The following is a 25518-nucleotide window of genomic DNA, read 5'->3' on the forward strand; positions in this document are numbered from 1 at the left end:
ATGCCGGCGGGCACCGAGCAGCCGGGGGGCGCCGAGGAGCAGCCGCCCGCCCAGGGCCCGCCGGCGGCGGCAGAGAGGCCGCCGTCCTCGGGCCGCCGCCGCCCGCCGCCGCCCGCCGCCGAGCAGGGGGAGGAGTCCGGCGGCAGCCGGGTGCTGAGGGGCGGCCGGGAGCGGGGCCGGGCCGCGGTCGCCGCCGCCTCGGCCGCGGGGGGAGCCGCCGCCGCTTCCCGCCGCCGTAAGGCCGAGTATCCCCGGCGCCGGCGGAGCAGCCCCGGGGCCCGGCCCGCCGCCGAGCAGCCCGCCGCCGAGACGCCGCCCGCGGCCAGGAAGGCCCCCCGGGCCGGGTGAGTGCCCTGCGGCGCCGGGCTGGGCGCCCGCCCTCCGCGAGGTCGGGGCCGGGGGTGGGGGGGGCTGGCGGGCGGCCCCGGCCGGGCGGCCTTTCCCCGTCCCGCTCGAGCGGCGCCTGGGCCCCGCCGGCCGCCTCCGGCCGCTGGTGCCCCGCGCCTCCGCCTCTTTGTTCCGGGCCGAGCTGGGCCGGCCCGCGGCCGGACCCTTCCCAGGAAAGGCAGCGTCCCGAGTGCCGCCCTGCCCGTGGCGGCGGGCGTGCCGCCGGCCGCAAGCGGAGCCGTAAGCGCCTCCTGCGTGAGCCGCCCGCTGCCCCGTCCTCGGTGCGCCTCGGGCCCCGGCTGCTTGTGGCTCCGTGTGCCAGAAGTCTCGGGGGGGGGAGGTGGCGGCATTTATTTTCCCGTGAGGAGATGTCTGCATCTCGCTGCCGCTTCATTTCTGGAGTAGGAAACTGGCCACGTGCACATGTACGCTGGGAGCGCTCGGCAACGTAGCCGATCGGCCTCCTTCTAACGACAAAGTCCCTCTGATTTAGACGTGACTGTTATGGGCAAGACTGGGCTTTTGCTGATGTGTTACTACAGTTCACCTAAGCTTTCTCCGGCTGAAATAATCCACGTTGGTATAAGCGATTTGGGAATGAGGCAATGGGTCTGTCCGCAGTTGGGAATTAGGGCTCATTCTCCACATCATTCAGTTTCTTGTTTCTGCCACCGTGCCCATAGAAGCTGTCTCTTATGCTTGCCTTTTGTATTTTTTCAGGTGCGCAGATAAAGCAGCTGGTAAAGGTAAGAGCTGAATTACTCGCTCCTACTGTTGTATTCCACCCAGAAAGTCAGGGCTTTCCCACGAAGGTAGCCAAACATCTGTTGGATCTTCCTTTTAAAGAATGTTTTGTTGCTTGATGATATGCAGTTTCTTTCCAAGGTCTCTCTCAAGACTGTGGAACTGCGATAAACCGCTGCTGATGTTTGCACATGCCCGACATGCAGAAACTTATTCTTCCAAATAACCGCTAGGGTATTACTTCGCTATCAGGAGTTGAGACCACACGGCGCTGCAGTTTGACAGCTCGTGTTACACAGTGGTCCCGAGGAGCTGGCAAAACCTGGGCTTGCATCTGTTCTGCTGCTGTCACAAATACAGGTGTAGGTCCTCAAGAGACATGTGAAAGATACGTGGAAATAAGAGTATTCAAATATTTACACTTGTCCTTTTCTAGCTTTAGTGGATGGTGAATTTTTTATGCTTATGTCTACAGGGATGCAAAAGAAGAGTTTTGAAGGGGAGAGGGTAGCTTAATGGGTCTGATCAAGAAAGCTCCAGCTGTGGGGGCTGCCACCAGCAGCAGAACTTTTGTTCTTCCAGTGCGAACTCTATTAACTCTGTGCATCTATTTAACAGCTTCTTATAAAAAAAAAAAAAAGTTAGAGGGTTTTGCCTGTTGCCCAGTGATGACTTCTGAAACCGTTCCAAGTAAACTCCACTTTGTGTAGTGTTGGTTTTGATCTGGCACTAGAGAATTGTCACGGAATGAAACAGTGAGGAAAGAAAGTCACACACCTGTGCAAATGAATTCACCTTTCTGCTGGAGCTGTTCACTTTTTGTTTGCAGGCATTTGTGTCTTGAAGGCTACCTTTATTCTTGTAATTTTATAACTCTGTAACTTTATTCCTATAAGTCTATAGCTTTATTCCATTTGGGTGTTGAAATCTGTCACGGTTCTCGCTGGCAAGGTGTATTTTTGCAGACCAAAGCAGAATTAACTGGTGTGTGTTTAGCACAGACCCTACTTGTGTGCATTTACCTCTTACGGCGTAAAGGGTGGGCAGGGTACTGCAAGAGCTTCAGCCTTTTAGGTCAAAGCAAAGTTGCTGAAATGTGTAAGAAGGCATGGCGCTGTCGCTTCATACGTGTATAGTGTTAACCTCGCGTTTTAATGGTGATTCTCAGTGCTTTGGATACCCTTAAGCAGAAACGTTTACATGGTAGTGGTGGAAAACAGGCAGAATAGTCCCATTTTTACCCCAGTTTCTTGGGACGTGCTTGGAAACGGCAAATGTCAGTCTGAAACTTCCCAGGTTTGGTGGCTCTCTGCACTCTAGCCATGTTAGACTTTAACTTTTCAGAGATTCAGCTGTCCTTGAATGTCAGAGTGGAAAAAGTATTTATTAAATTTCTTGGGCTCTTTTTCATGATCAGACTTGCAGCCAGAATGGATGGCATGACCTTTTGCATGGAAATTGGCACTGGGAAGTGATGACTACTTCTAGTCCAAAGGAAATCTGCCTTGGTGATTTTTTTTTTTGTTTGTTTGTTTGTTTCTCGTTTGTTTTTAGTCTTTAAAAACACAGAAGTGAGAGTGCTGCACTTCTGTGTCCCAGCTGCACGCTTGAAGTCCTTGCTGCATGCCTGTGCTTATTGGGGAAGGCATGGAAACAGACTGAGTAGAGTGTCTTCCTCAGACAGATCAGTATGCAGTATGCAGGAGAAGAGCTTCCCTCCCACTCCCCCCTTTTTGGCCTTTAGCATAAAATGTTTGAAGAAGCCTAATCAGGTGTAAGCAAACTGCAGCGTTCCTTGCACAGCAGGGTTTTTGGTAGCGAGGAGTCCTCCGTGATTTTGGAAGGTAAAATATCATTCGTCACGTCACCGCTGGGTGGAGCTGGGCTGAGGAAGAAATCCGGTAAAACTCCTGAGTGGTTCTGGTGGGGGCTTTGAATTTAGTGCTGGCATTTACTGGCGTGAGCGCTGACATGGAATTTAATTCTGCGTCGTAATTTGCATTTTACTATTATCCTTTACTATAAAATACGAAATCCAGTTTAGAATATTAAATTTGCATGAGCTCAGCCATAACTGTTAGCCTCTGTGTACAGGGCAAACGGCCTGTGGAAGTGGGGTGTCCCTGGTGATGCATCCTGTGTATCTGTCGGACGAACAAAAAACTTGCTGCACCAAAGTTTGTTCAGTAAGTCTTGTTGCCTTATGTTTGAGATCATATTTTGAAGTAAAATCACCAGTGTTACTGTTGGTAAGGAAAGCTTAGAGATGATGGGTGCGATCACGGCTAAATTTGTGCTGTCCGTTATAACCGAGATGCTATAACAGTGGAAGTGTCTCGCCAAGTTTTACGTTCTTCTGTATAGTGCCATGGGATCAGAGGGCTTTTCTGCTCGTCAGCGTGGGAGCGCAGGCACAAAGGTCTGACTGTGCAGGTCTGATGGGCAGATTACGGGAAGGTTAAAGTCGAAGGTGTGTATTGTGTCGGAATCAGCATGCGATTGTTAGCGTACTAGTGTGCACGAAGGCAGTTGCAAAGTCAGCCGTACGGATTGTGTTTCCCGTCTTGTCTGCTTAGTCATGCAATTGTAATATTTCCCTAATGTGTTTCTGTAGAAATATTAGTTACATAAGTAGAACATTTAATCTCAGTTTATAAATGAATTCATGTAGCTAGAGTCAGACTGCCCAGTATAATTCACATTTGACTTCCCACAACGCTGTATATTCTCGTGGAAATAATTTTCATTTTAGTTAGGCCTGCATAATTTTAATTATTGGAATATAGATTTAATGAATATGCTTCACGTCCTTCCCTCACTGAATTGAAAATTCAGTGCTTACTGCGACTCTTAAAGTCATGATAGCAGTCAAACAAATCCTGCTTTTCCAATTTAATTTTACACCCAAACCAATTTCTGACTGTATCCACCTTTTTGTAAGATTTTACCTCTGCTGTTTAGTAACCACTTCTAAGAGTTTGAAGGAAATCTTTTGATCAATTACAGCTGAAAAAACAACAGGCTGCGTAGCTGTTCTGGCGGGAGCGTTGGAGTGGTGGCTGAATATAAAGATGCCCGGTTTGCGCTGGGTGGCGGAGCCCCTGCCTTACCGTGCTCCCAAAGCATACGTGCTTTGCCTTCGAGGTTTTAGAGCGGCTGGTTGCAAGAAGAAAGAGGGTGGGGTTGGAAGCACTTGTACAAAGTAAGATGCCATGAACGAACGTCAGATTACTGAATGTTCGTGTCTAAGGTTGCTCTGCTTGTGTCGCGCAGCTGAAACATACTCAGTGTGGACCCTTGTTTATGCAAGTTATTTTTCTTGCGTGTTTTCGTCTTGCAACTTTACATTGATATCGATGCTTTTTTGCAAGGATAAGAATGAGATCCAATGTAATTCTTTAAGTGCGTGTAGGTACACAGCTGTGTAGTAGTGCTATTAAAAGGCGGAAAGAAGAGTTTGTTAGAGAGGTAAACCAGGGCCGCGTGAAGCCTTTATTTACTTAAAGCTGCGATCAAAAGAGATGTAGCACCATGTGTGCAGAGGGTCACCTCCCTGGAATTCCATGCTCAAATCAAAGCTTTTTTGCACAGCGTGGGCTAGAGGATGATGCCAGCAGTATTCACATGCTCGTCAGCGCATGGTTATAGAAACTGTGCGTTAGAAAGGGAGTCGTGTGTGGAATACTTCTGTTAGATATCCACACACGTGGAGAACTCTCTCAGTGATGTGTTCCGCCATGTATTTTTTTTTTTTCCCCTGGTCTTTCCGTATGAGGCTACTGTACCGCGCTTTGTGGGCGGCTGGTGTTGCAGCCCTTCTCCCACCGCAGCGGATTTCAAGCTGCGATTTGGAGGCTGGGGGAGAGGGGAGGTCAGAGAGCCGCTCGTCCAAGAACTGTGAAAGGAAACGAGTGGGAAATACAAGCCTGCTCCGCAGCAGTCCCCTTTGAACTGCTAGAAAAACCGTGAGGTTCCACAGATTAAAAAAAATGGAAACCTTTAAGACTCTAGTTGTACAAAACGGTTTTGTAGCATAGATAACTCGCATTATACCTTGTTATTTGTATTCTTAAAGCTTCGTGCTGCTTTGGTAATGACTGCTTTCCCTTAAGACTTTGTCAGTGTTTTGAGAGAGAAATGTCATTACTTAAAATCAAACCTTATAAAAACGTGCTGAATTTAAATAACTCGGATTGCCCAAACCTACTTTGACTCCTACGAGTGTTTTCCTGTGTCCCGTATGCACAATTTCACAGCTCGGTGGCGGGGGGCATTTGGATAGAGGTTTACACTAGGATTTTTTCCTGAGTTTCATTTTTTGTCTATGCCATTATAAAATTACGTGTTCAGTGCCTTATCTGTTGTATGGTTGCTATGTTAAATCTAAATCGCAGTCTGAGATGTATATACGTTGTGGTGACTTATTTTCATAATAGTTGTTTTGTAAGGTAATTTATCGTTTATTTTCCTTTCACTTAATTGTACCTGGGTATTTTCTGAAAGCGTCTACTTTGCAGGGTTAGTTACTTTCAAATGTTTTATAAACAAAAGTTTAGAAAAGTTATTGTTAGTAATCAACAAACTGTTAATTTGTAACAGTTGGAAGTTTTTGTTACTGTTGTGATGTCAAGAAAAAAAAAAAAGAGGAATCTGTAATTGCAACAAGCTTACCTCTGAGCTGCAGGGGGGTTGGTAAATAACTGCTTGAGCGTCTGAACAGGCGGGGCTAGTAAAAGTAGATGTGGAGTGCCAAACAACTCCCAGTTGCGAGAGTAACTGAGTAGATTTTCGAGCTGCCCGTATAGCAGGACCGGTGCATAGCAGTGCACCGGTTATAAAAGGCTGGTTTATGCCAAGTCTGCAAGTTGTGCTGTAAGCAGGAGAAGCAAGAAGCTCTGCTCCCAGAGGGTTTCCATCCTTGTCCCCAGTGAAGCCCGAGGACAGCAGCATCTCCCAGCAGCGCTGCCGACTTTGCAAAATGGCATCTGTACTAGCGCAACTTCTGCGCACCCTTCCTGCGGGGAGTGGTAATTCAGGTCTCCGTTCTCTGGCTACCTGCTTATCTTTCCCAAAATACCGAGCAGCATAGCCACTGCGTCCACAAGTTATTAGGGGAACAGGGGTAGGAGGAGAGCGTTGGACAGACGCAGCAGGATCGTGCAAGTCCTGCGATGAAGGAACTACTAACTCTTCTTCAGGAAGTAAATGCAGTTGGTTTGGACTTTCCCTTTCTGCTTTTTGCAATGAGTAATTGATACGTGCCTGGGACTTTGTTTTCCTTCAGTGCTTGGAAAGAAGGTTAGGGAGGTGTCGGCTGTGGGATAGGCGTATTTACTGCTCAGGCCCTTGGCGGCTTGCTGTCAGTTACCCAGACGCGCTCTTAACACTTGCTGCATCCAGTGATGTAAAAAAGAAGCAGTAAGCGCCCTGTTATTGGAACAGTCTCGTATAAAGAAAATGCTGTGGGGTTGGGGAGTGATGTGGCTGTAGGTGAAGAAACAAAGCATGAGAAAGCGTGAGTGCCGGTCTCCGTGGCTTCCCGTGAGTATCCTGCCTGGCAAGTGGATTTATGACGGAGGGAGGAACTGAGACTCATAAGGGTGAGTTTATCTCATGGTCTGGGAGATAGCGGACAAACTTTGGTATTTATCCCTTTTGTTTCCGTTGGTGGCAACGCTGGTATATGTAGAAAAATATGACATGGGTTCTGAGATAGAGATGCTTCCGCTGGTTTGGTAACCCTGCGTGCAGTGCTCCAGGGGCAGAATTAGAGTGTGAATGAGAATACACTTCTGCTGCATGTCTGAAATGGGAATCTGCTGACTGGCGTGCTGAGTAAAGATGGAGTGTTACTGGGGTAAGCCCTGTTAAGAAGCAGAGCAGTGCCAAGAGTCTTGTCTGTTGGTTGTCTAAAAAATTATAACAGAGCTACAACTTCGTAGCTGGTTTCCTCCCAGATTTCCTTTTCTTGTCCCTTTTCCCAGTGACTGCTGGTTTCTTCACAAATGTTAAGATTAAAGGATATTTGATGCCTTTTGTGTACTGTCATTCGAATCTATATGTGTTTTCTGCCCTGGACACTGTTAATTTTAAAGGCCATTGGGAAAAATCAGCAGAATGGCAAAAGTACCTCAGAATGAAAGCTGTTTATCATTAAGTGACTTGCTTAAGAGAGAGTTCAAGGTAGGAAGAACCCCAGGAGCCAAAAGCTCAAAAGGATCAGCAGGACTTCAGAAAGTGGATTTTCCCTGTCTCTCTCGAATGACTTCCAGTAAGGTGCAGGCATCCACGCGGTTCCCGAAGCGAACTTCTGCAGAGGCTATGGGATGCGGTGGATAACATTTAATGTCAGTATCGGAGCGTCACAGGAGAGTGTGAGCATGGGGACATTTCTTGGCAGACTCATTTTGCCAAGTCGTAGCTTCCGTTGCCCCCTCTCTGTGAAATGTGTTTCGGGCAAAAGACGGCAGCGCTGGGTCTTAATCTGCGGTTGCATGTGCCGACTGGCCAGCAGACTGCCGAAAGGAAGGCACGTAATTCGTTTTGCAGCAGCTGATTTGAAAAGCAAATGCTTGGTGCTTCTTTTTGCTTTGCGCTGGGGGTGCCTTGATACCTATTGTGTCGCGTATTCTTTTGTCCTCCTGGAGCCCGAGTTCTTACGAGCTGGTGTCCGTCACCACTGTTGACACTTGCAACAAAAGAACAGGATGTTGGCCTATAATCCGTTTTCCGCGCGTCCTCTGGGAGGACAGAAACCTTCCAGAGAAATTGCGGCTAGCCAGAGCTAGTGGTGCTGACGAGTTTGTACAGTTTTAAATGCAGAATTGACTAGAGCCTTTCTAATTGAAAGTTTTCCTATGTTTCAGTCTCAAGAGCAGCATCTTTTTTTGTTGGAAGAGCAGAGCCTGATTATCTGTAATAGCAATGTTTATTCCCTCTGTCTTGTTTCTCTTGCTTCTTTGTGCCGTTAGCCAAATCCTGCTAACTGAGGAGTGTGGCTTTCTGTGTAGAGGCATTTGTGAGAGGAGAGGGGTAATGCTGTGTCCATCCACAGGGCCTGGATTTAGCCAGGTTAAGCGTGGTACCCAACAGGGCTGAAATCCAGACAGGACTGAAATAACTGTAAGATCCCTGTGTCGTCCATTGAGAGAGGTGGGCATCTCCTAACTCCTTCCGCTGGTGATACAGAGGGACCAGGACAGCCGCGTTCCTACCCTCAGTGCGGACGTGAGTCCCGTTGCTTCCTGCCTAGCACCAGAATTCCGGGGAGGAATCCTGACACACAGTTAAAATGGCCACACCTCCAGTGGCAGGCTTGCGAGCACCTCTGATGCCAGGTCAGGCGTGTTAGACAAGAAAGAAGCAGGAGGAAGAAGCGCTGCTTTTCTCTCTGAGCCAGTTGCTGTCTCTGTATTTAGTGGTGTGGGGTTTTCTTGTTGGTGTTTTGTTTTTTGAGAGGCAGGCTGGATTCATCAGAAAGCTGTTTTTGTGAAGGAAAAAGGAAATTTAGGTGTGGGAAAGAGACATAAAATTTGTTAAAAATCTAGGGCTTTTTTTTTTTTTTTGTGCAGTTTTAGAGTTTGGGCGAAGCTGTGGTGAGTGCCGATTCCAGCTGCTAGTGCAGCTGAATACTTCGCAGATACAAGTTTCCTGGCGCAGCTCTGACCCTTGCATAGGGACCTGTGTCCCCTGTTGGGAGGGTCTAGAATTATAAGGATTTTTAACGAATAGCTCTGTATTGCTTTACAAGTTCTACTGCAAAGTAAATATTTGATGCTTCTGCTAACTGTGGGGTTTTTTGGAGGCACATAGGTATTCACAGCATGTAAAAATGCAGTGAATCTGTTAGACAAGCATGCTGAAGTAGAGGAAGAAGTAAAAAGGAGAAATCATGGGGAAAGGCTTATTAAACACCTTCACTTCAGAGAAATGAAGCAAAATTGCTAGGTGAGTGGTGTAGTTTGTAGAAATGTATTCTGAGGCAGGTCTGTTTTAACTCCATAAGTCTAATCTTTAAAATACTAGCTCTTGCTAAGAAATCAGCTGAATGCCTGATCTTCCAAGGGAATAAACCTCTTTCAAGAGCAGCAGTGTTTGCTAACACTGGTAGCATGGTAGTGTTTGAGGGGAAATTTATAGAGAATGGGTTCAAGTGTCTTTGGATTCGATTTAGCATTCAAAAAAAACTGAGGATGTTCACAATTAGGATTAAAAATGTAAAGCAGTCATAGCTCACCTCGGCATCTGCTAAACCAGGAAGCCAAAACGAAGGCGTAGTTCATTCTCTGATGATGAAGTGGGCTTTATACATGTAAGACATCAGACTTGGTTGCTGTTTTACAATGAAATTGTGATGCCTCACATCTTGTATTCCAGTCAGATTTTTTTTTTTCAGTCAAATGTTGATTATTTCCACCCTGTTAATCAAGGATTAGGGAATGAGTCATGCAAAGCAAACTACATGCTAGAAGTAAAAGGATTATTTGGTTCAAAAGGCTTGATGCAAAATTAGAGATTTCAGGTTGGGAGGGACCTCAGGATCTCTCTGGTCCCACCTGCTGCTTACCACAGGGTTCACGTCATGTTGCTCAGGGCTTTCTCCAGTCAGGTCTGGACAAGCTTGAGAAGTGGGCCCATGTGAACCCCATGAGGTTCAACAAGGCCAAGTGCAAGGTCCTGCAGCTGGGTCAGGGCAGCCCCTGTCATCAGTACAGGCTGGGGGATGAAGGAACTGAGAGCAGCCCTGAGGAGAAGGGCTTGGGGGTACTGGTGGATGAAAAACTGGACGTGAGACAGCAATGTGTGCTCACAGCCCAGAAAGCCAACCGTCTCCTGGGCTGCATCAAAAGAAGCATGGCCAGCAGGGCGAGGGAGGGGATTCTGCCCCTCTGCTCCGCTCTGGTGAGACCCCACCTGGAGCCCTGCCTCCAGCTCTGGGGTCCTCAGCGCAGGAAAGACATGGACCTGGTGGAGTGGGTCCAGAGGAGGCCACGGAAATGATCGGAGGGATGGAGCACCTCCGCTGTGAGGACAGGCTGAGAGAGTTGGGGTGGTTCAGCCTGGAGAAGAGAAGGCTGCAGGGAGACCTTATTGCGGCCTCTCAGTGCTTAAAGGAGGCTCATAAGGAAGATGGGGACAGGCTTTTTAGTAGGGCCTGTAGCGATAGGACAAGGGGCAAGGGGTGATGGTTTTAAACTGAAAGAGGGGAGATTCAAACTAGATATCAGGAAGAAATTTTTTACAATGAGGGTGACGAAACACTGGCACAGGTTGCCCAGAGAAGTTGTGGATGCCCCATCCCTGGAAATGTTCAAGGTCAGGTTGGACGGGGCTCTGAGCAACCTGATCTAGTGGAAGATGTCCCTGCTCATTGCAGGGGGGTTGAACTAGATCACTTTTTAAGGTGCCTTCCAACCCAAACCATTCTGTGATTCTATGGAGGCGGCACAGCCTTGCTGGGACCCTCTTCCAGTGCTTGACTCTCCTCTTGTGGAAAAATGCTTTTCCCGTATCCAGTCGGACCTCCCCGTTTCAGCTGATGACCACTGCCCCTCATCTCCCTGCTGTGCACCTCAGCAAGGAGGTTTGGGCTGCTTGATAGCCTGCCTGTACATTGTAAGGCTGCTGTTGTGTCCTCCCAGGGTTTTCTGTTTTCCAGGCTGAACAAGCACGTTTCCCTCAGCTTCTTCTCACAGGTTGTGTGTTTCAGCCCCCAACCATCTCGGTGGTCCCCTCTGGACTTGCTCAAACGTGTTGACAACCTTCTTGTGGTGGGAGTCCAAAACTGGAGGGGGAATCCAAATGTGGTCTAACGAGTGCTGAGTAAAGGAGATTAACAGCGTGTCTCTGTTTCCTGACTGTGCTCCTGGGAATGGCACCCAGGATGCTGTGCACCTCCCTCGCTGCCGGGGCACGCTCCTGGCTCTTGATGTGCAGTTTGCTCTTCCCTGGGACTCCCAGCATAGCAGAGCTGCTCCCCAGCCAGCCCTCAGAGGACTGTCCACTGACTTTGCCTGCAGATGCTTGATAAACTCCCAGGCATCTCGGTGGTACTGCTGGCTGGTGCTTAGGCAGCAGAAACCCAGCTGAAACTAGACAGCAGTGTAAACGTATTTGGGTAAGAAGGAGTGGGCCAGAGCTTAGCCTAGAGCACAGGCCCTGCGGAGTGCTGCATGTGGCTTTGTGTACTAAAGCAGTGGCAAACCTGGAGGACTGAGCATAGCCAGCTACTTGGAATTTATTTCTTCAGCACATCATTTGTGAAATTTCAAAAGGAATTTGAGTTCATTCAGGCCCAGTGTCACAGCAAGCACTAAAAAGTGAGATCAAGTGAACTGTACTCGGGAATTTTAGTTTTTAAGGGGTGAATTTGCTCACACAGACGTTTTAGCCAGTTCTGTTATCTTGCCAAAACATATCTGGAGATCAGCCATCAGCCAAAAAGAAACCACCTGTAGAAGCTGTAAAGGAGTGCAAAGACCTCAGGCTAACTGTGCTTGTGATACTTTTTGCTCCAGCATAAGACCAGAAACATCCAGCTCAGATTCTTCAGGTTTATTACCAGGTGTACAATTCTGATTAAGTATGTGTTTGGGGGATTCTTCAAACATGGCTTTTAACATGGTCCGATTTTGAAGCTAGTCTTTCATAAAGCAGTTGCTGAGGTTTATGAATGTCTATCTTGTAGGGCTTAGGGGAGATCAGAGCCAGCAAATAATCATCTTATAAGCCTTTCTCAGAGGGAAATGTAAGCTGTTTTAAAATATTTGTGTCTTTACTTAGAGGCAGTAGGAAAATGTGATGAGAGTTTTAAACGAAGGCTTGCTCTGGTGGAAGGGCCCCGAGGTGTCTCCTGTCTGGCTTGGCAGAGCTACGCCCCAAGTCTTTAAGAGGTAGTGGTTTCCCCATCAGAGTGGACAGGGACAGTTATGCTATTCAACGTCGTGCAACAGAGAGGAGTGTGAATTAATGATGGGATTTATGCTTTTTATTATTTTTAAAGAGATTGCAATGGGTGTTTCAGATCCCAAAGAAGAGAAGGAAGAGGAGGAAGTTTCCAGTGTCCTCAGCCACGGCTCTCCCGTCGGCACAGCCAGGCCTAGCAGAAGCTGGCGCAGCAGCAGGTCAGCTGCTGCGGCCCGCCAGCGCGACACTGAGAATTCGCGTGCTTCCAGATCCAAGACTGGTTCCCTGCAGCTCGTCTGCAAGTCAGAGCCAAACACAGACCAGCTTGAATATGGTACGTGGGAAGCCCTGGCATGGAAGTGCCTGGAGATAGTCAGGTCTTGGGAACCTTTGAAGGGAGCTGGATGTGGGTGTACCTTTGTGAGCTGTATGCAGACTGTGGCTGGTACAGGCGTGGTGCTTCTTGGTCACGAGTACCTTCTGCCACCAGCACTCCTGGCACTGAATGTCGACGGAGGTATCTTGAGACAGATGAGCTCACTGCAGCGAACACAGATTGAAACCTAATGGTGACTTTTCCTTTCAGAGGTCACAGAAGAGCATCAGTCTCCAGCTGGAATCAGGTAGGAAACTTTATTTTGTGGTATTTCTTCCTTTTCAGTGTCTCAAGAAGGGAAAATAAGGGCCCGAGTTTTTGCCAAATAAATGCTTCTGTGAAAGGATCTATGGGACGGATAGTACCTCTGTTTTCATTCAGTCCTGGACCTTTGCATTTTCAGTCTGAATTGCAGGTGGACTGCAGATGTCAGGAGATATTGTGGGGAAATGGATAGTAAGATTAGATCTGGGCATTTCACCTGGTAGCTGTAATCCTTCAGGAGCAGATGCTGTAGTTGGGTGGGTTCACAAGAGGAGACTGCTCTGCCTAGCCCGTCTGTTTTGGCTGTCATCGTGCCCCTTAGTCAGTGCAAGCTGTTAGCTTTCCCCAGTCATGCTGGATGAGAAAGTGCTGTGTAATAGTGTCTTTCCCATCCTAGGGGATGGTGCATGAATATTGTTGCAGCAGTGCTTAAGCTGTTGCTGCTAAAGTCCTCTGTTCTCCTTTTCTCCCAGCAGTGATGATGATGAGGAGATGCTCATCAGTGAGGAAGAAGTTCCCTTCAAAGATGATCCAAGAGATGAAACCTACAAGCCCCATCTAGAGAAGTATATTGGATTATGTACTTACTGTGTTTTTAGACCAAAAAAATTGTGACATCTTAGTTGAATTAGCTTAATACAGCCCGAAGAACCTGTGCTAGTTGCTAAGGTGGAATGGCTCCCGTTGGACATGGTGTTTTCTAAGTATTGCCTACAGCTATTGGGACTTTTCTCCTCTAACGGACGAAAGCCTTTAGAGCCCTGCTGGCTGCCAGGTTCTTCCTTAATCCTTGTTCGTACTTCTGCTTAGAAGTGGGACTTGGTAAATAGACCCGAACTTCGATCCGGTTTTTGCTTAAGTCTTTGTAAAAAGCAGACAAAGGGAGGAGTATTGGAGTAATATGTTGTATTTGTATCTTTATAGGGAAGCACCAAAGCAAAGGAGAAAAGCTAGCAAGGGGAAGGAGGATAAAGAGAAACAGAAAGAGATTAAAGTAGAAGTGAAAGAAGAGAGTGAGTTTCGGGAAGACGAAGAGCCACCAAGGAAGTGAGTAAGACTGTGCAGTTATATGTAGCAGTGTGTATTGCATATTTTGCGTTCTTGCTAGTGTACAACAGTGTTTTGTTGTTGGCTTCCCCCCTCCTCCTCTGGGCCTGAAGGATAATAGGGCAGAACCTCTTGTTCTGATAGAAGTCCTGCTTCCTAGTATCTTGTGCATGTTTGGCAAGGAAAAATAAAAGAGTTGGTATTTTCATTTAGTTTAAGTAGAGGTTTTTTCTCTCCATACTGTGGTTTAGTCAGCCTACCTGGATACAGCCACACAGTATGAAATACTTTAGAGCGTTCTTAAAATTGTTTCTGTTGTGATGTCTGAAGTGGATTAGACTGTATTAGAAAGCCAGGCTGAGAAGGCAACATCTCTTCTGTTGCGTGCCTAGAGGCAGACACGGGAATACTTTGTACATGTCGTGTGGTAAGCATCCTCTTTGTACATTTGGGACTAACATATCAGAGCTCAGGAAAAACAGCTGTGTTCTCCCTCGTTTTGGAGAAATAAAAGAAGTGCTACCTAGTCAGTCACTAGTGCTTTGCATGGAGGCTCAAAACCTTTGGGTATGCTGTCACTGGAACTCAACATTGAAGCTTTCCTTCTGGTAACTGAGGTAGATTGGATTCGTGTGTCTGTGTCAGAGCTATTCTTTGGGATGGGCAGGGGGAAGCAGCTTTTGTACTTTAGCTGCTTTACGAGCAATTGGAACAAGTGGGGCTCCCTCTGCTGGGCTGCGGCGCGGGGCTCTGCACACCTTCGGTTTAATTTCTCTGGCTGTTTCTAAGCTGCTGCAGAGCTGATTTACATTGGAGAGGAGTAAGGATGCTGATATTTTGAGAATTTTTTTTTTTCTGTTCAAGATGGCTTTCTGAGGCTTGTGGTTGCGTTGTTTGGATCAGACACTACTTTTGTGCATAATAAAACCTGTGCCTCTTCTGAAGGCTTGGCTTGAATGCTGAGTGCCTGTTCGACGTGTCACCGGCATGGTCTTGCTATCAATAAAGATGTCACAGTACAGTCTAGAAAAAGACTTCCATCAATCTACTGTAACTGTCTCTGCAGCAATATGATCAAGCAGGCACGATGTTCTGGGTAGAGCTATTGCTTGGGAGGGTACATTTTACATGTAAGCATAGGTCTGCTCAGACAGAGCATAGATTTTTGTCTTGACAGGTGTATAAGCTGCTATAGTTAATTCAGAGGACTGTAAAATAGCTGCTAGATCACTAATCCTGTTCTTCCTCGTCATGCAGATTGATGTTTTTCACGTGGTATGAAATGTTACCCAACAGACCAGAGGAAATGGGGGGCACCGTCAATTCTGGACTGTGTTGGCAAAATTACATGTTTGTAAAAAATGCATTAGGAAATGTGGGGGGGGGGGGTGAGAGCAAACCACATGAAACATATTTCTCAAGAGTGTTGCCTTCCTCTGAATCTGCCTCCAGCTTGCACTTGATTGACTTTTCTAGAGCTTGTGGTTAATGAGGCAATGGCTTGCTAACTGTCTGCAGCAGAAACTTAGGAGAGCAGAATTTCCTGTGCTGATGTGCAGCCTGCAAAGGGATGAACTTAATTATAAGGTCGCAAGTTGTTTGGATGGTTGCAGGTTTAAAAGAAAAAATGTGAAGCATGTGATGCCTGGTTGAGGGTTTTTTAAAATAGCCCTTCCCCACTCCATTGTGGCAGAAAAGTTGGTAATTTCTAACCGCAGCCTGTTGGGCTGTGGCTGTCTGATACCTGCTTACTGGTTGTGAATGGTGGGCTGAGACACCTTTGAGCTGGGCAACCATGTTCAAAAATGTGTTGTACGCTAGACCTAGCAGGTAGTCATGCAGCCGCAGCCTGACTGTTGGCAGAGGCAGGGTGATTTGAGGTCTGCCACATGTTGCCAAATATCACACAGAAAAAAGTGTCACCCAGGTATCGGAAACGTGGGGACCACAGCTCCACAGGGAGCAGTCTTCTGTGTGATGTGGCAGTTCTGCAAAATGCAGGGACAATTTGCATGGCGGCCTGGTTACTTAACTTCTTTAGAGAACCTGCCCATCTCTTACAAGAATGTTTCCTTAGAAACTCTTGAGGCGCTTTGATCCAGAGCAGGTGGCTGACTTGGCAGAGCAGCTGACTTGCCGAGTGCAGTGTTACTTTTCAGCCTAAAAGCGTAGAAGGGTTCTGTAGTATTTCTTATAGCATGCTCCTGCTTTATAGCATACACTTCAAAAACTCTGCCCACTACAAATGTAAAGAAGCTTCTTTCAATTCTGTAACCCTGTTACAGGAGGGGAAGGAGGAGAAAGGATGACAAGAGCCCAAGGTTGCCCAAGAGAAGGTAAGTGATCCCCTCTACTCAGTTCTGTTCCGAAGACTCACTTCCCTCGTGTCCTACGCAGAGATGCTGATTGTCTCAAAGCCATCTCTCTTGCACAGTATACAAATCTGCCTTAAAGGGGGGGGGGGAAGCAGCATGCCTTGACTTCCTTTCCTTCTTCCTTCTCCCTGTAGGTGTAGGCTTGATTTCTTCCAACTGAACCAGCCCCCCACCCTGCACTTCTGAGTTGGTCCCTAGCCTGGCATTGCCCAGCGATAAGGTTCTGGGAACTCTCTATCTCCTGGGGTTTTCTCAGCTCTGGGGAGAGCCCTCAAGAAGTGTGAGGAGTGGAGGGAACTCTTGGACAGAGTTTCTGTCAGCATAGCCCGCACAGAAATATTGGAGCAGTCATCCTTTGCTCTCACATCACCAAGCTGCACTCACAGTCATTTATCTTGCTGCTGCCCTGGCTTCAGATGCATCAGCTAACCACTCTGCCTGCTTACTTTCTGACTTCTTAGGAAGAAGCCTCCGATACAGTATGTCCGCTGCGAGATGGAAGGCTGTGGCACAGTCTTGGCTCATCCGCGTTACCTGCAGGTTGGTTGAGATTTTTCACTTCCTCAATGGCATGTGTGAGGGCGGGGAAGGGCCATTTGGAACAGGCAGCTAATCCTCCACTGGTACCGAAGCGCTCTTTTCTAATGCCGTCTTTTTGGTAGACTTAATTAATTGTGGCCAGTTGCGGCCACGTGTGTCTCTGCGTCTGTCCTGTTGCTAGATGTCCATGTTCGTTTGGCTTTCTTCTCTCAATGGAGATCAAAGCCTTCATGTTCATGGTATAAGGGTGTCTTGTCAGTGATTGGAGGGATTGGTGGCCTGCTGAGGGGCCATCTGGGATCAATGTATCACAGCTGTTCTCTTAGCCATGTAAGGAGAGAGTCTACAACCTTTCACTCTTCCTTTGTAGCATCATATAAAGTACCAGCACTTGCTGAAGAAAAAATACGTGTGTCCTCATCCCTCCTGCGGTCGGCTTTTCCGACTCCAGAAGCAACTCCTGCGGCACGCCAAACACCACACAGGTACAGGGAGGTGGGAAATAGATACAAAGTCCTCCTCGGGTCAGTGAACAGAGAGCAGAAAAACCAGAAAAGCCTCTAGGACTTCTGGGGAGGGTGAAGCCAAGGCAGGTGGCATAGATTTGCAGCGGCAGCAGGGTATTATTTCCTTCTGGATTACCATCTTGTAAGGCAATGAAAGAAATAGGCTACAGAGTTTTTAATTCACCCCCTGGCAAGTATCAGTCAGGGGTTCTGTAGAGGAATAAACCAAGCCAAGCTTTATCCTAATTTGCCAGTCCTTCAGTATTGGTCAGAATGGATAATTAGCTCTTAGGAGAGTCTTAATCATGCCTTAACTCTCCAGATCAGCTGCTGTGGTGTATCGTGGGACACCTCCTCCTTTGCTATGCCTGCTGGCCTCCCAGCACTTCTAGTTCTGCTGCTTCTTGGGCAGCTTTACCTGCAACATGTGAGAGCTGGGAAAGGGAGCAGGTCTGCGGGAGAGTAATACTCCAACTGGTGTTGCTTTTTTAGATCAAAGGGATTACATCTGTGAGTACTGTGCCCGGGCGTTTAAGAGTTCTCATAACTTGGCGGTGCACCGGATGATCCATACGGGCGAGAAGCCCTTGCAGTGAGTACCTCTGCCTGTCTCTTGCTCTGCTACTTTGAGGGACCCTTGGATACATCTGTTCTTGGTGTCCCAGCTCTCTTTAAACACGCACCTGTAGGAGTGTTTGAGCTGCCACTTGTCTCGTCTGCTCCTTGAGGCAGTGTCTCAGTAGAGATCTGAGGAACATAAGCCCTCTGCAAATAAAACTGGAAGAGCTGGAGCTACAGTGGCATCCCATTTTAGTGAGCCCCTGCTGTTTTCCTGGGCTGCCCCTTTGCTACTGCTGTCCCCACAAGTGTGTGTGACCTCCCCTTCTCCCCTCCCAGGTGTGAGATCTGTGGATTCACCTGCCGGCAGAAGGCTTCCCTCAACTGGCACATGAAGAAACACGATGCGGACTCTTTCTACCAGTTCTCCTGCAACATTTGTGGCAAGAAATTCGAGAAGAAGGACAGCGTCGTGGCCCACAAAGCCAAGAGCCACCCCGAAGTGCTTATTGCTGAAGCACTGGCTGCCAATGCAGGTGCCCTGATCACCAGCACCGACATCCTGGGCACTAATCCGGAGGCCATTGCGCCGCCCACTGATGGCCAGGGCCTCCCCCTTCTTCCTGACCCCCTGGGAAGTGCTGCCCCGGCAGATTGCCTGCTGCTGAACCCTGATGGGATGCCGAAGACATACTGTGGTGGGGCAGAGCGCATGAGCCTGGTGGCTGACGGCAAGCTCTTTGTGGGCAGCGGCAGCAGTACAAACCCGGAGGGGCTGGTCATGAACACAGAGATCCTGGGAGCCACCACGGAGGTGCTCATCGAAGATTCAGACTCCACTGGACCCTAGTGGGCGGGGAGCACGTGGGTGCTGGGACAGTTTGGACTCTGTATTTAAAAGGAAAAAAAAAAAAGGCAAACAAAAACAAAACAAAAAGGAGACACTTACTGAAAGAGAGAAAAGTTAAACAAAACTTACAATACTAGTAAATAACCGAAGGGTCTGCTCCCCTCCAGCGTGGATCACAGCACATCCTCTTTCTCCCAACCACTTCTCTCTCTCCCACTGCTCCTTTGTAGAAAGGGGCACATGCTGCCATTACCAGAGCAAATTGGACTGAGCGACGGATTTCTCCAAGGGAGGGGGGACTGCTGAAAGCCTTCGCTCTACCCCACAGCAGATGCCTTCCTGGCTCCTTGACGTGGCCCCACTCACAAACTAGAAAGCATTCGATGTGCTCTGGGCAAGTTTCTTAGGACTCCCTCTCGCCCCTGGTCCCAACTTCTATGCATCGCTGCACTCTGGTCCTTGCAGTCTCCTTCTTCCTCCTGGGGCTGGGAGTTTGGCTTGGCACTTTAGGCCCCCTCAGCAGGGTGAGCTGTGAAACAGCGCACGTCCCTCTCCTCACCGCGCTCCTCTGCTCCAGCTCTGGCAGGAAGTCGAGGGAACGCCCTGGCTCATAGATCATGTTTGCTTGGAGAGGCCCGGGGGCTACGGGAGCCCTGCGTGGGAGAGGCAAGGAGGAGCATCCCGGTTTGACGACAGTAATTTGCACTTTGAACATGTTTCGTTTTTGTGTTGTGGTAACAAGATTCCTTATTTATTGATGAAAAAGGGTCGGTATTTTTTAGTTATGTTCTTAGGGGGTGGGGGTGGAAGGGGTTCAGGCTATTTCCCAGTAGGCTCCTTCGCGCTAGCGAGCTGCAGGGAGCACGTCGTGCCATTGTAACAGCAGCTGGGAGAGCCGAGGTGAAGGCAGCGTTCCGGAGTCAGATGTCTCTCGCAGCTTTTCCAGAGTAGAGGGAGAGCCCCTGGAGAAGAGCCTGTTTGCAGTGGGAGTCTCTGCAGCAGCGTGTTAGCAGGAGGATGAGGTGAGTGATGGAACAGCCAGCTGTTGTCTCCCTCCCTCCCAGGTCAGGGTGAGCTCCTTGCATTAAATGCTCTTTTTGCCTCCCCCTTGCTCCCTAGAACATCATTAGCCAGGAACTTGTTCTCATGACTTAGGACAGCTGTGAGCTCCTTGCTGCTGGGGGATGCTGTGCTCCTCGTCCAACTCTGCCTCTCCTTTCCAGGTCTAGACAAAGATACAGAAGCAGGGACTGGATATGGTTGTCTCAGGCTTGTTTATCCAAGGCAATAGACTGACGTGGGACTAAGGGGCTGTCAGCTTCTCTCCCTGCCCCCGCTTTGGGGGGAGAGCGTTGTGCAGCCGCGTTCTCAAAGCTTCTTTCTTCTGCGCAAAACCCCCTGCTTTCCATGAAACGTGGCGGTTCAAGTGTTGCCTGCCAGCGTAGTTAGGACAGCTCGGAGCCCTTGGAAAAGTTTACATAGGATATGATGTGTCTGCTATGGAGACTTGGATCTTTTTTGCTCTTATCTGAAACTTTGTGTGGAGATTCAGTGGCCTTGAATTCGTAGTGTTTTTGGAAGAGGTGAAGAATAACCTGGGCTTTTTGTTTGTTTGCTTGTTTTTTCGGTTGGGTTTATGTGGTTGGGAGCAGAGCTGAAGTATCTTGTCCGAGCACAAGATCAGCTAAACTGGTCTGTAGCACACAGCTGCTAGGCAAAATCTGGTACCGGGGGTCTGGAGAATGGCAATAAAACATGGCATTTAGTTGGAAACCTTTTACAGGAAACTGACTCTGAACGCCCACTCTGTCCCCTGTGCTGCCTGGAAATCCAGCTGTGGCCCAAGGCTGACAGCTTTTATTGGGCCATTTGTCCTGATTTGCCCCCTCCCTTCCCCCCTTACACTGATGTCTGTGTCAGAGCAAGCTGAAACACTTCTGGTGATGGGGCAGTTCGTGGCTGAACAGTGTGCAGCCCTGGTGTCTTATGCCCTGGGTGCGGGCGTCCCACGTTCTCGCACCGTGGCAGCAGCATGGCTCCCATGCCTGCAGGAGATGCGTCCGGCCACGAGCCTCTCCTGGAGATAAGGATGAGGGCCCAGCGTGCCTGAACGGGGGTCTCCTGGGACAGTGCATGTCAGGTCCGCGGTGTTAAACTAAACCAATTTCTTCAGTTGGGGTGATCCCATTTCTTGCTGGGATCAAATTATTGTGATTTCCAGCAGGAAGCTTCCGGGTGGCCAGCCGGTCCCCTCCCCTTGCAAACTAAAGATAAGCAGCACAATGAGATGTGTTCAAACCCAGGTGATGGTTTCACCCCCCAGCAGCGCGGGTCGTCTCTCCGGGGAGACAGGGCTGGCCGAGCCGCGTTGTGTGGTGGTGCGTCTCCTGGCCTGGATCCCGGCCACCGGTAGCAGATGCGCTCGTGTGGTGCGGGTCGGCCACCTCATCCCCGCGCTTGCTGCAGACCGTGCTGCTGGAGCTGCTTTTCGTGCCCTGCCCCTGTGCCCCGTGGGAGGCGCGGCGTGGGCAGAGCCTTGCACAGAACACTAAACAGAGCTTGGGGTCTTGTTTTCTGAGGGATGGCACTAAAATGCTCTTGGGTCAAGGGCTTGCTCGCCTCTGGTGATGCAACGCTTGGCACCTGGCTGGGAGGCGAGGGAGGCTGCCTCATCCTGCGCCTGCCCCAACCGCCCCGGGCGCAGCAGAGAGTTTGCCATCGGCCGCGTTTCTGGGACGCAGAATCGAGCAGCTCATTTGCTCCCTGGCCTGGACACCTCTGATCCCTGCCACTTCCCGCCTTGTCCTTCCATGCACACCTCTCGTAGCTCTCCTTTTTCTTTTCCTGGTCTCGGCCAGTTGCCTGTCTGTCCTCTAACCACAGCCTGCTAACCCCTGATGCAGGAGAGACTGGTGTAGCTCCCGTCCCGCTCCCCTTTGAAACCCTGGAACTGACACAGCCCTCCTGCAGCGCCTCCTCCCCTCGATGTCTCTCCTTCACTCGCATGCAGTTTGCTTCAATAAATTATTGTAGTAGTTTGCAATAAACTTTTTTGTATTTTTTTTTTCCCTGTATTTATTTTTTTTCTCCTCCCGGGGAGGGAACGGAGGGCGCGCAGGGCCCTTTGCCCGCTCTCAGCGCGGGCGCTGTGCCCAGCGGCGGGCAGGGGCCTCCCCCCGGGGCCCGGGGGTGCAGGGTTTGGGCCGGGGGCTCTGCCCGCTGCGGCTGGGGGCCTCCCGGAGCTCAGCAGCGCTTTCTGCAGTAGCCACCAGGTGGCAACGACGCTGTTGGGTTGGCCACCAGCCCTGGGAGCTGGGGCTGGCGGCCGGGGCAGGCCCCCAGCCAGGCTGGGGCAGGGCTCAGTGTACTGTGATACTAAAGGGAAACTGCTTTTCAACTCCTGTTTTTTTCTCTTAATCTGGGTAATACATAACCAAAATAAATGTACTGAGGAAAAACCAAACCAACCAAAAGGGCTGTTTTTGTCTTGGTGCATGCAGCTCACCTGTGGCGGGTGGCCAGCGTTGCCCGGGGGTGGCCAGGACCTCCTCCCCTGTCTGCAGCCCCGCTCTGGGGCAGGATCGCTCTGGGAAAGGGGGGTTAGACCTGGGGTACCCAGTCCCTTGCAGCTGTGGGGGAATAAGAGGGCTGGAGCCGGCCAGGCCAGGCCCCCGCAGCCTTCTGTTGGGGTTTGGGTTGCAGCCCAGCCTGCAGCCGGTGCTGGATCTCCAGCCCGGGGGCTCCTCTCCATTCCTCGCTGGCGAGCCTGCAGCGCTCTGCCCTGCTTAGGCCCCAGCTCGCTGCCCAGGCTGAGATGTTGAGCAATGTCCGGGCTTTACTCGCCTCTTCCCGGCAGCCGCTTCCCGCGCTCCGGCGTGAGCCGGGGGGATTAGTGTGCTGCTAATCTCACTGCGTGGCTGGGAGGGAGGAATGGGTGAGAGCTGGGGCCGGGAGCCTGTTGCTGCCAGGCGAGACCGTTCTGGGCAAGGCGCTTGGAGTAGCAAAGCATGGGGGAATTAGGGAAAATAATCTGTCACTGTTGATCCCAGAGGCGGGAATTTGCAGTGTCGTGCCAGGCCCCAAGCGCAGAAGAGGGGGAGAGCCAGGCCGGCGGATGCGTGAGCGGAGCTCCCGGCTGGAATGCACCAGCTCAGCAAGGGATTGTCCTCCCCGGGCCGGGCAGGCGCTGCGCCATGAGCCTGGTGCCCGTGACAGCTGCCCGGGCCATGGCGGCAGCAGACAGCACCTCGGCCGCCCTCCGGCGCCGCGACCTGTGCAGCCGAGGCATCCGCCTGGCCGGGAAGATGCGCTCAGATGTCGTCGACCTCCTGGACACCTACGTGAGTTTGCCCTGCTCCCTCCGGCTGCCCGTGGGGCTGGGAGCACTGGCAGGGTGGCTGCCGCTACCGGGATCCGGGGGTCTCCCGGCAGCCGCGCTGGGGCGTGAGGGCTCTGACCCATGGTAGAGATGGGGGGTGGAATGCTGCTGGCCGATGCTTGGGCAAACCTCGATCGCCTGGCCTTGCACTGCTCCGAACGCCTCCTGGCCAGCGCTGAAGCTGAATCGGGGCCCTCTGGAGCCGGTGCTGGCGGGGCTCGGGGCGGGGGCTCCCCCCGTTTCTCCTGACACCGCTGATCCCTGGCTGCTCTCGCCCCTGCAGGTGGAGCGGCAGGGCTTGGACGCCTCGGCCAGCGTGGCGGTGGTGGAGGGGGTGCCGGCGGCAGCGGCGGAGCGCTGGGACGAGCAGACGGGGACCCAGCGGCTGCTGGAGAACCTGGCAGCGTACCGGGCCTTCCAGGCCCTGCTGGCCCAGATGCTGGAGGAGCAGCGGGAGCAGCTGGGTGAGGCCGACGCTGCCCTGGGCCGGGCGCTGGCGGCCGTCCTGCTCCAGGTCTCGGCCTTCGCCTACCACCTTGAGGAGCTGCTGCGGCTGGAGAGCCGCGGGCCCCCCAGCGAGGAGGGGGCTGGGCCGCCCCCGGCCCCCCACCTCGGCCTCTTCGAGAGGAAGCTGAGGGGCCTGGGGGTGCTGCGGGAGCTGGCCCAGTGGGCCGTCAGGTCCGCGCGGGACCTGCGGCAGCTCGCCAAGCCCAGCCCGGGCAGCAGCTCTGCCCCCAGCCCGGCTGAGAGCCCTTGAAGGCGGGCGTGGGGCAGGGGGGCTTGGGTCCTGCTGGGGCATAGTGGGGGGCTCCTTGCCCACCCCTGCGGAGGGCTGCTGACGGCGAAGGAGGTTGTTCAGGGAGGAGGGTGGACGGGAGGGACCATGTCATTAATCCCCAGGCCCCCCGCGCTTTTGGTGCCGCTCCCTGTGGGCACCTTTCCCTCTGGGGAAACTGAGGCACGGGCCGCACTCTGCCCCGGAGGGAGCGGGGATCCCCAGGCAGGGGGAGCCTCGGGGGTGGCTCAGGCTCTGCCTGCTGGGGCATTGGAGTTATCCCCCGGGAAGCAGCTTTGCCACTCGCCCTAGGGCCCGGAACCCGCCGTGCTGGCCTTTTCTTTGAAATTTGGTCGCTGCCCAGCTTGCCATGGCTAGGTGCGGCCTCCGGCCAATGGAAACTGGCTCGGGGCTCTTGCGGAGGCAAGGCAGGAGCGAAGGGACAGAAAAATACTGCCTGGTGAAAGGAGTCTTGGGACCTGCCCCCCAGCTGCAAGATGCAAGGCTTCGCCTCCTTCATGTGGACTCTTTTCTGCTGCCCAGCTCACATTTTCTGTGCACTGAATTTCTGCTTTAACTGCTTGGGGGCTTTTTTGGGAGGGGGGAGTGTGGCGATACGATCAGGAGGGTATTTCTTAACTGCTCGGACAGGATAATGGAGAGGATCCTTTAACTGAAGGCTGTGATTCAGAAGACCCTCCGCAAGGAGATTTGTGCCTCCAGGGGTTATTTTGGGACTGGAAACGGCATGGAGGATTAAACTGCCCCAACCACATCGCTCACCCTATGAAGGGGAATGCCGCAAGGTTTCGCAGCTGCCCGGACCCTGGTTTTCTTGCTGAACGGATGTGATGGCTGCTGGCTGCCAAGCGAATAAAAGGGCTGGGAGATCTACCGGGGTGACATGACTCCTTGCGGGAGGTGGCACAGCGGGACTCAGCCTCACCAGAGAGCCTGGGCTGCCGCGTTCCCGCCCCAGGGAAGGGTCGGTCCCGGTGGGGTGGGAGGTTTTGGGGGGATTGCGACCTGCTGGGAGGCCTTGGGGGGGATGAAGGAGACGGAGGTGGTGGGAGGAGGAGGAGGAGGTGGGGGATCACTGGGGTTGTGCCCCGTCCTGGTATGGCCCTGCCTTCCTCCCTGACCTGAGGGAGAGAAGGCAACATGGGGGGATGCCGGGGGCCCGGGGCGTGGAGGAGGCTGGGGATGTGCCCAGCTGGCCCTGCACAAAGCGGCTTTGTCACCGTGGGTGGTGGCAGCAGCGGGCACAGCGCCTGCCCCAGCACCAGCAGCAGCTGCATGGGCATGGGGGGCCCCAGGCTCTGCAGGAGGACAAAGGGCAATGCTGAGGCGGGACCCCCAGCACCCATCCTGCCCACCCCACCGGCCACATCAGGGCGAGTGGGGCCACAGGGTTGGGGCTGCCCTGCGGGGCTGGGGCGAGGGTGATTTGGTGGTGCCTGTTTTTTTTGTGGGTGATGCCCAAGAGGAAGAACATCACCTTCTTCATCGCCACTTATTGCCTGACCTCAGCTTTGCAGCTCAGACCAGATTATTTGCAGTGTTTCTGCTTCCCTGCACTTGGGAATAACAATTTCTGGCCTTTATTTTTTTCAGGATTAGTCAAAGTGAGTCCCTTTCCCAGCAAGTGTTCTTCTCTTGCAGTCCTGTCTGCTTTGTGCGCTTGAAGCCATCTTGCTTTTCTCCCCTTGCACACTTGTGCTCAGCAGTGGCCGGGTGCTCGCATCCTCGCCCGCCCGCTGCCCCTCACCTTCCCGAAGGCGGGCACGACTATCTCAAATGCTGCACATCCATC

The 25518-nt window shown here is 51.4% G+C and overlaps 2 protein-coding genes across 4 annotated transcripts; both read left to right on the forward strand.

Annotated features, from left to right (window-relative positions):
• On the forward strand, window positions 1-21955 carry ZFP91 (ZFP91 zinc finger protein, atypical E3 ubiquitin ligase; the record flags this gene model as incomplete). 3 transcript variants are annotated; one of them, XR_014228738.1, is made up of 12 exons in its annotated part: window positions 1-344; window positions 1108-1133; window positions 12155-12370; window positions 12623-12659; window positions 13150-13242; window positions 13601-13723; window positions 16009-16059; window positions 16560-16638; window positions 17009-17123; window positions 17637-17736; window positions 18042-19247; window positions 19490-21955. XR_014228738.1 is itself a non-coding variant. In XM_082317488.1 (11 exons), 11 exons carry the CDS (start codon window positions 1-3, stop codon window positions 18550-18552), a joined length of 1695 nt encoding a protein of 564 aa, XP_082173614.1. In that variant the 3' UTR covers window positions 18553-21955. The 3 variants fall into 3 exon arrangements, 2 of the variants coding, with proteins under 2 accessions (XP_082173614.1, XP_082173615.1); XM_082317488.1 differs by having other exon boundaries at window positions 18042-21955; XM_082317489.1 differs by having other exon boundaries at window positions 13153-13242; window positions 18042-21955.
• Window positions 19502-24683, forward strand: CNTF (ciliary neurotrophic factor). Its single transcript, XM_082317490.1, has 3 exons — window positions 19502-19574; window positions 22602-22892; window positions 23214-24683. Exons 2-3 carry the CDS (start codon window positions 22746-22748, stop codon window positions 23685-23687), a joined length of 621 nt encoding a protein of 206 aa, XP_082173616.1. The 5' UTR covers window positions 19502-19574; window positions 22602-22745; the 3' UTR covers window positions 23688-24683.
• The last annotated feature ends 835 nt before the right edge of the window (window positions 24684-25518 follow it).

This window comes from Platalea leucorodia, assembly GCF_965183815.1.
Source record: "Platalea leucorodia genome assembly, chromosome: 7".
Classification (NCBI taxonomy): domain Eukaryota; kingdom Metazoa; phylum Chordata; class Aves; order Pelecaniformes; family Threskiornithidae; genus Platalea; species Platalea leucorodia.